Source organism: Calliphora vicina, chromosome 2, assembly GCF_958450345.1.
Source record: "Calliphora vicina chromosome 2, idCalVici1.1, whole genome shotgun sequence".
Taxonomy (NCBI): domain Eukaryota; kingdom Metazoa; phylum Arthropoda; class Insecta; order Diptera; family Calliphoridae; genus Calliphora; species Calliphora vicina.
In genome coordinates, this window is record NC_088781.1 from 10,711,406 (window position 1) to 10,724,708 (window position 13,303).

At 29.6% G+C, this 13,303-nt stretch overlaps 2 protein-coding genes across 2 annotated transcripts; one reads left to right on the top strand and one right to left on the bottom strand.

The window, feature by feature from the left end:
* The first annotated feature begins 977 nt into the window (after positions 1 to 977).
* On the top strand, positions 978 to 7,781 carry muc (dihydrolipoamide S-acetyltransferase muc). Its single transcript, XM_065502274.1, has 8 exons — positions 978 to 1,302; positions 2,292 to 2,473; positions 2,541 to 2,945; positions 3,024 to 3,235; positions 3,305 to 3,453; positions 3,670 to 3,869; positions 6,896 to 6,998; positions 7,070 to 7,781. Exons 1-8 carry the CDS (start codon positions 1,184 to 1,186, stop codon positions 7,197 to 7,199), a joined length of 1,500 nt encoding a protein of 499 aa, XP_065358346.1. The 5' UTR covers positions 978 to 1,183; the 3' UTR covers positions 7,200 to 7,781.
* On the bottom strand, positions 7,778 to 12,956 carry LOC135952375 (retinaldehyde-binding protein 1). Its single transcript, XM_065502275.1, has 4 exons — positions 12,769 to 12,956; positions 12,280 to 12,521; positions 8,149 to 8,610; positions 7,778 to 8,083 (listed from the first exon to the last, which is right to left on the bottom strand). Exons 2-4 carry the CDS (start codon positions 12,514 to 12,516, stop codon positions 7,901 to 7,903), a joined length of 882 nt encoding a protein of 293 aa, XP_065358347.1. The 5' UTR covers positions 12,517 to 12,521; positions 12,769 to 12,956; the 3' UTR covers positions 7,778 to 7,900.
* Between the last annotated feature and the right edge of the window lie 347 nt (positions 12,957 to 13,303).

The following is a 13,303-nucleotide window of genomic DNA, read 5'->3' on the forward strand; positions in this document are numbered from 1 at the left end:
GGTTTTTAAACTCTGTGGTACGTCGAACAAAGGCTTCGCATAACATAGTTTTTTTGACTGAAGGCCTACGGCAGGGAGCACAAAATATATAAATCGAAGTATGATACATTAAGTGACCATAAACTAGAGTTTAGCCCTCATTTTAAAATGACGATAAATGATATTCGGAAAAATAATGTCGGAAATCTCGGTATATATTCCCAACAAACATCACTAAACCTATATTAAATGATTCTATCGAGAAGTTGATTGAATGCATATGGATGAATAGCCAGCATCGCACATAAAATTTGTATAAATAGCCAGCCAACTGCTGAAAATTTTAGTTTCTTAGGGAAATGTGATATGCATTTCATCACTATTATCAGTGTGATTAAAAAATAAGAAAAATCTGTGTCGATACTAGAAAAATACTTGTAAATATTTCCTTCCCTTTAATAATTTCGACGTTTTTTCAGATTATAGGAGCAGCGACATCATTGAACTTGTGTATCTTTTGAAAAATACTGAAAAATGTATAAATATATAGTAAAACTTACAGGATATTACTCCTAAACGAACCTGGTTAACTTTTTAAAATAAAATTAAAGCACAAACAAAATTAAACTTAAATCACGGAATAACTAAACTTCAAAAAACATTCACTACTAAGTAATAACACAATTAAAAGAAAAAAATAATAACGGCCGTTTTCTGATTATAAAAGTAGTATACTGAAACTTTATTTTGTAAGCTAATTTTTTTAAACAAAATCATTATAAAATCAATGATTTAAATCAAGAAATTATATCAGTTTTGCATTTGTTCATAATTTATTATTTTCATTTTTGTTAATACAATAAATAAGTACACAATACCGGTCTCTTTGGTACCTTTGTTTGCAACACTGTATTTAGTTAGCTAACAGTACTAGGTGAATGATGTAGTAAGAAGCAGCATATTGACTTTGCAAATTTGATATGTCAAATGATTTTGACAATTTGGAAAATTCTCTAGTTCGATTCGAGATACGATTTGACCTACTGAAGGTGTAAAAAGGTCGGTGGAAATCGGTTAACAATTAGCAGTACTATTCGAACGAAACTTTAAATTGTTTTAATCAAAAGTGACGACAAAATACTCCAATAAAACAAATCAACTGTAGTATATCGGAATTGACAAACTACAACAAGTCTGTCGAAAAATGTTGAGAACAATCGCCAGCCGTAATGAATGGATTTTCCGTAGAACAGTGACCAGTGCAACGCGTTCAGCTGCCCGTGTTCTTAGTTCACAAGCAGCCAGGAATTTATCTTTGATCAGGTGGGCATCCCAAATCATAACAAACCGTGATAATTGTTGTAACACAACCAATCAACACAGAAAAGTGAATGCAAGTGCAAATTTTATGCAGTTTTTTAAGGTTATAAAATGTTGTGTAACCCAATGTCAGTTGTTCGTTATGGCAAAAAATATTGAAAAAACTCTTTGGTTTGTTACATTAATGAGTATGGAAAAGTAAAATACGACGTAACAACAAGCGACAATGTTATGAATAGAATTGCAAAATAAATACACCAATGGAATATTATATTTTCCGAATTGAGTAGATTGTTCTAGGAAGGGGGGTGGTGGATATTTGAAAGAAATGTTGGGGAAACTGTAATTACAAAATTAACTAACATTCATCAGTCGAATGATGCCACCACTATCAGCTAATGACGCCACTGATAAGACACTACAATAAGATTTATAATATAGAAAAGGAAAGACCAACAAAAAGCCTTTGCTAAAATGTTTTGTTTGTTTTTGTTTACACGCATGTTAAAATTTTGTTTATTGCGATAGTTTATGCGATTGTGTGTGTACTATTGTACAAACTGTGTATTTATAATTAAATTGTTATCTTTTCGACAGAATTGACCAATTATCAGAATATAGTATTTCTCGGTAGGTGGTTGCGTTTCATTTAAGTGTTTTTGTTTTCTTTGAATTTAAAAATTAGTTAAAAGGTTTGGTTTTTCATTTAATACCTATTATGTTTGATGAAGATTAAATTTATATAAATACGTTTCAAAGGCAATTTACTCTTGAAATAAATAGTTTTCCTACATAAATACCTATTGATTCATGCACTCAAGCTAGTAAACAAATTTAATATTTGCTAACATTTGTTAAAGATCAGATTTTCCTTTATTAATTCGTAAAAAAATGTTGTGGTTATTGGTTTAGGTTAAATTTAACTATAATATGGAATTTGTTGTACTAAAGTACTTTGCATTGTTTAATTCATGCACATATTTCATTTAAAGATCTTCTGGAAAAATTTTGTCCAATCAAACAAAACCTTTGGGAGTATGGAACACAAATTTTGTGCGTGCTTACGCCGATTATCCCGATCATATCAAAGTTGCTTTGCCAGCTTTATCACCAACTATGGACCAGGGTACCATTGTTAGTTGGGAAAAGAAGGAAGGTGACAAATTGAATGAAGGTAAGTAACTCTGAAAAATCAATATAAAGAAAATTGTTTGAACTGTTATTAAAATATAAATTTTCAGGTGATTTATTGGCTGAAATTGAAACCGACAAGGCCACCATGGGTTTCGAAACACCTGAGGAGGGTTATTTGGCAAAAATCATGATCGCTGCCGGTACTAAAGATGTACCAATTGGTAAATTGGTGTGTATCATCGTTCAGGATGAAGCTGATGTTGCTGCCTTTAAGGATTTCAAAGACACTGCTGGTCCAGCGGCACCCGCAGCAGCCCCAGCACCTGCCCCAGCTGCTGCCGCTCCCCCACCACCACCACCAGTTGTTGCTGTTGCTCCACCACCACCAGTAGCTGCACCTCCCGCTCCTGAAGGCGGTAAGGGTTTAACCGCTGTGGAACAACGTGGTCCACGGGTTTATGCTAGCCCCATGGCAAAAAAATTGGCTGAAGCCCAGCAATTACGTTTAGAAGGTTTATTCAATTAAAATTCCCTTTTGTGTTTTTAACCTTTATTTGCTTTGCACTAATCACACCTACCTTTGCATGCAGGACGTGGCAGTGGTGTTCATGGTTCCATTAAATCCTCCGATCTTGCAGGCAAAGCCGCAGCTGCACCAGCCGCTGCAACAGTTACCGCTCCCCAAGGAGGCTACATTGACATCCCTGTCAGCAATGTTAGAGGTGTTATTGCCAAGCGCTTACTGGAGTCGAAACAACAAATACCTCATTACTACGTAACTGTAGAGTGCCAAGTGGATAATGTAAGTATTACATTGAATTACATTACGCCTTAAAATATATAAATTATATAAAATGTTATTAACTTACAGCTCATGAAACTCCGTGCTAAAGTTAATAAAAAACATGAGAAACAAGGAGTTAAAGTATCTGTCAACGATTTCATTATCAAAGCCACTGCCGTCGCTTGTCGTAAAGTACCCGAATCAAACTCTTATTGGATGGGCAATGTAATCAGACAGTAAGTAGTTCATTAGTTGTTTTAATAATATTGAATGTTTTCGCTTTGGAAATTGTGTAAACATTTATGTTGATACTTTTTAATTAATTTGTATCACGTTTCTTGGCTACATTCTTTTAAAATATTTGCATGGGCTTTATTTAGCAAAACAAATATTGAAAATTATTAAATTATTATTCCTCTTTAATTACATATTAAATTATCTGTTTATTTCAGGTTCGACAATGTTGATGTCTCCGTTGCTGTTTCAACTGATAAGGGTTTAATCACCCCCATCGTTTTTAGCGCTGATCGTAAAGGCGTTGTTGAAATTTCCCAAAATGTTAAGGAATTAGCTGGTAAAGCACGTGAAAACAAACTGCAACCTCATGAATTCCAAGGAGGCACCGTCAGTGTTTCAAATTTGGGCATGTTCGGTAAGTAAACAAATAAATTCACAATTAGTAATCATAATAATCTATTAAAAAAATAATAACTCATAGCGCTATCGAAAATCATAAGTAAATTAATTTTAATCCAGAAAAGTTTCAAAATAAATTAATAAAAAACAGTTTAGAAAAACTTTTCATTTTCAGTGCAGTTTGAAAATGATTTTGATAAACATGCTTTAGATACTTCACCTAGGCGTTAAATCGCGAAAAAAATATTAAAAAATTTAATCGAAATGGAATCTCATATTTTCTATATATAAACATAAACAATAATCAAATCTGTGATCACTTATATTAGTGAACAAAGTTAAATTTTATGTGAAAAATTAAGAAAATATGATCAAATAATAGAAAATAATAAGTTGTAGTCAATATTTTAGGTAAACAATTTCATATTCCCCTTTCAATTGAGTGTCCAAATCAAAATTTTAATTATTTGTTAATTCTCAAAAAACTATTTCGATGATACATATTTGTATGGAGAAATATTCAGACCCATGGATCTGTATCAAAGACTAAACAATTATCAAAACTAATCACAGTTTCTCCCTTAATCCCAATAAAGCTGGCCACCTCCATCAAAAATATTTAAATTAATTCCTTACTCCCAGTAACACGAAGTCTGGTTATGTTTTAACTAATAGTTATACTGACAGTTTTCATACAGAAATAATTTTAACCACCAGTATAACTATTAGTTAAGGCTTAACCAGACTTCGTGTTAATGGGGGTTAGAAGTGAATTCAACAACTCTTCAAAATACCCTTCACCATGAGTGGCAAGGGTATATAAGTTTGTCATTCCGTTTTGTAATTTCTACATTTTTTTTATTTGCGACCTCATAAAGTATATATATTCTGGATCGTTGTAGATAGTGGAGTCGATATACCCATGTTCGTATGACCGTGAGTTCGTCTGTATGTTGAAATCAACTTTCCGTAGCCCCCAAATAACTTACATATTCATACATTAATATATCCGCTATAGACCCGGTTCGGTTGCTATTTAAAATCTAAAAAATCAGCCCACAATTGGCTGAGATATAAGGAAAAAACCAGGACAATCTAGATTATTGATATATATCTCTCCTTAATATAGACAATATGGATATCTAATGATAGATATTTCAAAGTCCATTGCAACGATGTATATAAGGATATAGTAAATTGGACCTACAATGGGTCAAAATCGGGAAAAATATTTTTGAACCCGAATTTTTTTTTTCATCAAAAAATTCTAGGTATTTAAAAAAAAAAAATTTTATAAATTAAAAAAAAATTTGGAAAAAACTTTTTAAAAAAAAATTTGGTGAAGGGTATATAAGATTCGGCACAGCCGAATATAGCTCTCTTACTTGCTTTATTTTTTGTATAAATTTTTGAGGTGCTCTTACTTTGTTTGCACTTATGGCACATTGTCTTGATATAACTCAAATGACCAGTTTTTCCTTCAGTTATCATTGAGTATATACAATGTTTAATTATACAACGGTACTAGGGTTCCTACGCGGGAAAAATTTTTCAAGAATTCCCGGCAATATCTTTTTGGAAATTTTGAAATGTTAGTGTGGAATTTTCGGCAATTTTTTTGTTGTTCTTAAAGGAATAATTAAGGTGCCTAGCACTACAACTTTTAAAGATATTCATATTTAGAGAAAAAAATAACAATAATAGTGATTAAAATTTCTTTTAATTTGAAAAATTTCTCTTTCAAAACTAGCTATGCTTGCTACAGATTTAACATAGTCTTAGGTTTTTTTTAAATTAAACAATAGAATTTATTGATTTTATACCTATTAAAACTACGAGAGTGACAGTACCGATGCCATTATTAAATTAGAATCCTTTCAAAAGGTTGGACCAACATTGTACAACCAAATATAGTTATTAAATATTTCTTTTAAAACGCTGATAAGCATTCTTACTAGAATACAAGTTGAAAGCAAGTGTAATTCATGCCTTGAATCATAGTCAAGCAATTGAATTACAGTAGTATTACACTTTATTTCGATAGCATTCTCCTGTAAAAAGAAAACATAACCAGATTGGAAAGTGGTCGATATTATAAATTTACCCCTAAGTTTTTGCGTTCTCAACACATTTTTTGTTAATTGTTTAACATTTACAAATTCATAGACTGAAAGAAGAATATCTTACCTTTAAAAAAAAAAAAAAATATTTCGAATAGATCGGGCGGCTAAAAGTTAGTAAAACTTTGATTTAAAAAAAAATCACACACAAAATTTCACGTGCTAAAATTATGACATCACCCACAAAACATCTGATAGAACAAAACTAACAGTCAATGCATTTCGACCTTCGAGGGAAATGTTAAAAAATCTTTAAGTCACCGTTAAATTAAAAAAAATTAGAATTACTTTTTGAGATAATTGGTGTTTTGTAATGCATGCCTTGAGGCACTCTTGCGGGTTAGAGAGTTAAGATCTAAAAGTTCAAGAAATAGGCTTTTATATGTTTCTGAAAAAACATAAAAGAATTAACTATAGATCGCTCAATTTAAAAAAATTGTACAATAGAGTTCCCATCTATTAGTCTTTTGCAGATTGGACTCTTTTATTTATGTTTTAAAATTGTTATTGTTCTTCTGAGAAAACTATATAAATATCAATTCTAATATGATCATGTGACTTAGATTTTAAAATCATCAAAATATTGATATTTCGGTGATTTTAACATCAGCAACCCCACCAAAACCGATTTTTTTGGTTTTTTACCTAAAAACTGAAATGTAATTTTTTATTTCTCTTTTAATATATAAGATTCGGCATTAAAAGCCTTTCAATTGGCTTAGAAAATTATTTGTTTGTAAAGTCATCCTAATAAAATGTTTATTTTATTTAAGGTTTTTATAAGGGTATGAAAAATAAAAAAAAAATTTGATTGATATTCCCTTCTCCACTATATATTTCTTAATGATTAAACACTTTTAAATTAAGTTCAATTGTGTATTTAATTATTTTAATTTCTATAAACTCTATTGTATACTTTTAGGAGTTACACAATTTTGTGCTGTCATCAATCCACCACAGTCTTGCATTTTAGCTGTAGGCACAACCGAAAAGAAACTGATTGCGGATCCTGACAGCCTTAAAGGGTAAATAACCACTAATAACCACATGAAAAAAAACCATTTGTAAAATACTTTTTATTTTTATAATTTTCCAGTTTCAAGGAAGTCAATGTAATGAAGGTCACCCTATCAGCCGATCACAGAACTGTTGATGGTGCCGTAGCTGCCAAATGGTTGCAACACTTCCAAGAATTTATTGAAGATCCTGCTTCTATGATTCTCTAAGAGGAGTAGTTTTACGTTCTCTCCATTACATTTGAAATTTTCATGTCACCTTAAAATCCTGCCATAAGTTTTCAACGTATATGGTTGGCATTCAACGAACGGAGTGGAAATAAAATCATACCTATCTATATAAATCACATTTCTAGTAAATTGTGCGTTATTCAAAACATTAGAAAATTAATTGGATTTATTTAAAATGGATTTTTGTTTGTTATTTTTTTTTAAAAAAAAAAAGATTGTATTTATTAATTTTGTTTTAAAATGGGAAAAAACAAACACAAAATGATAATTATTAACGCAAAGATATTAATTTAAACAGGAGATTGGTGGAACATTTAATTTATAATTTCCAATCTATAATTAAATTAAAAATATACATTATTTTAAGCTTTACTCCCAGAAAAAGAAAACAAAAAACAAACTAACACATTTTATTAATTAAGACTCATTTGGGGTCCTAGAAAAACGCATCATCAAACATTGTAAAAACAAAAATCATATATAATTTGTTGTTGCTAATCGTATTGCATTCAAAATGAAATATGTACGAATAAACATATAGAAAACTCACTGTAATATAAATATTTATAAACTCTTTTTTTTATTTATTTTTGTTTTTATTCTTATAATCAAAATCAATCTTTATTATACTTGTCTAAGGAATGCTTTAAATTTAGTCTTAGAAATTTACTGAGTGGAATTTACCACTTGGCGGGGCCAAATTCAGACCATTCATTGACAAAGTCTGTATGTTTCTCTACAGCTGGTAGCCAATCTTTACCGTCATAGTCAATTTTTGGCAGATTACCCTTATAGTTTTCAGGCAAAAATTCGGGATCCAAGAATTTGTGCAATGATTTCATGTCACTGCCATGGAAGTGCATCTGTAAAAAACAAACAGGTATATTTAAAACTATGTTACACACATTAAACTCTTTCTTCAACTTACTCTCTTGTTCAATTTCTCACGAACGAATGGCTTGAAGAGAGACCAAACCATTTTGAAGATGAAGGGCTGTTTCACGAAATGTACCTCCTTCATACGCAGTGGCATAGCGTCTTGTATAAAGGTCAACAAACGTTTCGAGAAGCTGGGCGTCAAGGCTTTAACTTGTCTCATGGAAAGACCATCAAAGTCCATTATGCAAACGACACCACGTATTTGTGTCTCCTCCTCCAACTGAGCGGCAATATGTACCATATACAACATACGGAAAACATCATCAGAAGGCACTTCATTTGGATTCCACAATTCACCACAGTTAACAATCAAAACACGACGTCCAAGTTGATCACAATTTTTCAAGACATTTATGACACCAAAATTAACAAATTTCTCTTTAACTTGTTCGATTACCAAACCATGCAAAAGGGCGGCATTTTCCTTACGGAATGCGGCGGTGGTTTTCATCTATAATTATAGGAAAAGATAAACTTATAGTTTAGTATTGCTATAAAACATACACACATGAAAGGTGGTAGCCGATAGATATGCTTTATTCTTTATCTGACCTAATGAGGACTGTAAAATCATGTATGTATCTTGAACTGACCATTTGCTGTTCGATAAGGTAAGTACCATTTAAACTTGTTACTCGTTATCGCCATTATTTTGTGAGCAATATAAACATGGTAATTTAAATTATTATTGTAAATGTTTCTTAAACTGTTTAATATTAGTGTTATTAATTTAATTCAAGTGCAAACTTATCAGTAATTGTTTTATTGCCTTTATTTTGGAATTCAGAATATACCAACTATAATTAAGGAATTACTCAATTATTTTCATACATTCAGAATGTTTTCAATTACCTAACATGCAATATTTAAATTATTTAACATTGCTCACTATATTTTAAAGGTGATCAAAAAAAAAGACACAGCTAAAAAAAATTTGTAATTCGTTTCGAGAAGAAAATCTTGCGAATATAATTCGAATCGAATTACACCTCTGACAATTCCGAAATTTTCCAACTTAACAAAACCCGTATCAATTTTCAAAAACCACTGCAAAATTTTGATAATTTTATCATAATTATCAAAAATTTTTCTGAAATTTCGAGACAAAGTTCGAATTTTCGAACTTACCAAAATTGCTCAAATTTGAACAAAAAGCACAGCAAACTTAAATTATTAAAACTATCAAGCTAAATTTTCCAAATAAATACAATTTTACTTTAAGTTCGAATTTTCGAAATTAATCAAAACTTAATAACTTCACTTAAGTACGAATTTTCGAATACCAAAAATCTGCAAAATGAAACACATATTAGAACTTAGAAAAAAATAAATATTTTAATCAAAATTTTAAATTAAAGAAATGCTTGGAAAACTTAATGAAACCAAAAATTTTATGTTTAAGTTAAATTTGAAAATGTTTATGAATTAAATACTTCGGAATTAAGTTTGAATTTTCGAAATTCACAAAAAATACAGAAAATTTACTAAAACTTCAAAACTTATTAATTTCATAATAAATTTTTAAATTTGCTTCAAATTTGGAAAATTCGAAATTAACTTCGAATTTTCGAAATTAACTAAAAATGTGCAAATTTAAAAGAAATGCTTTGAAAACTTAATTAAACCAAAAAGTAATAATTTTTAATAGTTCGAATTTTCGAAATTAAAAAAATCGATGAAGTTTTATTTAACAAACAACTAGAGGAAGTCATTATTACTTCAAAAATTTTTAATTTCTGTCAACATTTCGAAATTTTCTACAAATTATGAAAATTCGAACTTAAGTTCGAAATTTTAAATTTTTTCAGGAATTATTTTTTTAAAATTTTCGAAATTGATGAAATTAAATTTAACCAAAATGCTTAGAAACATAATTAAACCAAGAAAATAATGATTTTCAGTAAAATTTTATCATTTTCTAGGAATAAAAAAATTGGAAATTAAGTTCGAATTTTCTAAATTAATAAAAAACGTTCAAATATGAACAAAAAGCACAGAAATGTTTTTAAAACTTATTAACTTCAGACACAAACAGGAATATAATTATTTCTTGTAAAATTCTAGCATTTCCAAGGGATTAAAATATTTAAAATTAAGTTCGAATTTTCGAAATTAACAAAAAATGCTAAATCAGATTCAGATTCAAATTTTGCAGATTCTAAAATCTGCAAAAGGAAATTTCGAAGTTAAATTGAATTTTCGAAATTAAAAAATTTCCAAGGTATTAAAATATTTTCGAAATTAAGTTCGAATTTTCGAAATTATCACAACATTCTGAATTTATTCTAAAAAAAAATTAGAAAAACAAAAATTTCGAAATTTGCCGCAAATTTGGAAATTTGGAAATTAAGTTTGAATTTTCGATATTAACAAATATTATAAAAATCTTAAGAAAACCAAAAAAAAAAATCGTGATTGAAGTAAAATTCTAAAATTTTTCTGAAAAAAAATTCAATATTAAAAGGCTGTTGCCTTATTTGAATAAATACAGAGCAAACTAAGTAGAACTTAAAATATTTGTTTGTTAAAGAAAACAAACACACTGTGCGTTGTGCTTGTCTGCAGATACAGTCACAGTCTCTGGCGGGAATCGAACCTGCAACCCCCATTGATAATCCAGCACACTATCGTCTAGTCTCGGGGCACCCATTAATGAATTGCGAAAAACTAATCAATCAATTGTTACAATATTTCATTCCGATCGAAAGTTTCTTTAGAAAAATAAAAACCGAAAACATAAAATCACTTCATTATTTAAGTGGAATTTATATTTGTATTTTTTATTTTCCTAAATGTTTTCCTTAATCAATTTCTTTACCTAAAATACAGTTTTGTATATACTTATGTACAAAATGAGAAATTGTAGAAGGTAGAAGGTAGAATCACTAGGGAGAGTTTTCAATATTTAGCCCTATAACGTCAAAACTTGATTTTGATTTTTTTCATATTTTTTATATTTTCTTTTGTTTGACGTTACAAGAATTGTATAATTGAGAATTTATTTTCTACTGGGTGTACCTTATGTTGTTGTATCATGGTATGTAACATAATTATTGAGACTATTTCGAATTTCCAAATTTAAGAAGATTCTTAAAGAAAAACGAACGGAATCGAAACCATTTCGAAATATGTGACAGGCCTATATGTATTTAATAAGCTAAAAATTCGATTTGTATCCCAATGATTTCTTCAAATTCCCATAAATTATAATTAAAATGACTGGAAATCAGCTTTCCGCGTCTGAAGAGACAACATATCAATTTAATGTACTCATTTTCGAGATACCAATGTCAGAGTTCAATAATATTGCACTTCCTTCTTCGTTAAAATCACAATCTTGAAATATTCATATTTAATTGGACGGTGATAATTTCCTTTTGATTGCATAAATATTATTTATTAAGGTTTTTGACTTTTTGCATTTCGAAATATGTATGAAGTCATATTTATGTATTAAAAATTAAATTCGCTTGATATGACTGTCTGTAATTTATTAATACGAGTATCAGCAGTTGGTTGGTAACTACACCGGCCCAATTTTAAAGCTTATCACATTTTTTTAAACAAAAGTTCAAAAGCGCAGCTATAATTTATTTGTATGAAAATAGTACAAAATTCTATAAACATTAAGGTGCCACTACTTGAGAGTAATTAAGTTTTTAATGAAGAATTTAAAAAAATTAAATGATTTTCAAATAATATTCCCACAAGGAGATTTTCGACTGTAGAGGGAAATTTAAAAAAAAATATAAAAAAATAAAACTTCCCGTATTTTTTCCTTAAATGGTCAAAGGTCAATAGTATTGTAGTGCTAATAAAATCATAACCATACGTATTCAGTACTAATGACAATCTGCTGCTTTTGTCCTGCTGACATTTAATTAAAAGTATGAGTAAGTAGAGGTATGTCATTAGTTTGGTGCTGTTGAAATAGTCAGCAGGGTCGTGAAATTTCCAACTGGGACCCAAGCAAAATGGAAATTAATTTAAACACATTTAACTTATTCCTTTTGCTGACACTAAAGCTCATAGTAAATTACTGCATCCTCTTTTTTCAAAATGTTGGCTTAATTATTCCAATAGTACATTTAACAGATTTAGATAAAGTTAAATAAATTACCTTTTCAAAAGCACTCTGGGGATAGAAATGACAGGCTCTCAAGAATATAACCAAGAAATCGTCATCATCTCTGTAGTGAAGGTCAGAGCAGGAGTTTAATAATTCACGCAATTCTTTAATAGCAGCCTCTTTAACTTCTGGTGTTTCACGTAATTCATTTTTGGCAATTTCCATAGTTTCTGGTCTATAATAACCAATGCGTATATTAAACGCTTCTTCGCTATCTGAGTTCGACATGTTGACTAGATTGAAATAAAAACAAAAATACAAACAAATTAGAATTGAAATTTAAATGCAATTGAAATTTAAACTTTAAGTTTGTTTTAAGCACTCATTACTAACAATAAAATTGCAGCACTATTATTGTTGATTAAATAAGAAATTATATTTAAATTTATTTGTTTAACTTGTTAAACGTTATTAATTTTGTTGTTTTCTTTTTTTTTTAAACACACGATTAAATTATTGTTCATTTTTAAATTCACTTACAAGTTTGTTTTGTTTGTTTTTCTATCACAGGATTTAACTAATTTCGAATAATTTAACGGTTTTGAAAATTTATAACGGACGGATTTTGTATATTTTAATTTGCTGGCACAATTACTTGTTCACCACTCACGCTATTCCATACAACTGATATTTGTATGTGACAACTGGTCCCTTGTGAACCTAAAAAAAACGAAACTGAAACCGAAACTACTAAACCAAAACCTTCGATATTTTGATTGATATTGTTTCGTTGTTGTGTTGTCCAGCTTGTTGTTGACGTTGTCGTCGTCAGACCTAAAGATTGGACGAAGTCGACTTGTATGCTTCACGGATTCTTATCATTGCATTCGGAAATAATTTAATACATTCATACAAACACATTCATTTTTGTATTTTTCTATTATTCTAAGTTAGTGAAACGCCAAGTGAGAACAAGTGGGAGAAAAGCTTCCGTCCGCTCTATCATTAAGAATGATGTCAAAGTTTTCGCTTTCATATTTATTACTTAGTTATTTCTTGCAGCACGATCACCATT

Excerpts from the sequence above, each read along its gene's own strand:
- muc (XM_065502274.1), top strand. The coding sequence starts at position 1,184 with ATGTTGAGAACAATCGCCAGCCGTAATGAATGGATTTTCCGTAGAACA. Across the intron at positions 2,474-2,540 it reads AGGTGACAAATTGAATGAAG|GTGATTTATTGGCTGAAATT; the intron begins GTAAGTAACTCT and ends ATAAATTTTCAG. Across the intron at positions 6,999-7,069 it reads GATCCTGACAGCCTTAAAGG|TTTCAAGGAAGTCAATGTAA; the intron begins GTAAATAACCAC and ends ATAATTTTCCAG.
- LOC135952375 (XM_065502275.1), bottom strand. The coding sequence starts at position 12,516 with ATGTCGAACTCAGATAGCGAAGAAGCGTTTAATATACGCATTGGTTAT. Across the intron at positions 8,611-12,279 it reads CCCAGAGTGCTTTTGAAAAG|ATGAAAACCACCGCCGCATT; the intron begins GTAATTTATTTA and ends CTATAATTATAG. Across the intron at positions 8,084-8,148 it reads GTGAGAAATTGAACAAGAGA|ATGCACTTCCATGGCAGTGA; the intron begins GTAAGTTGAAGA and ends TGTTTTTTACAG.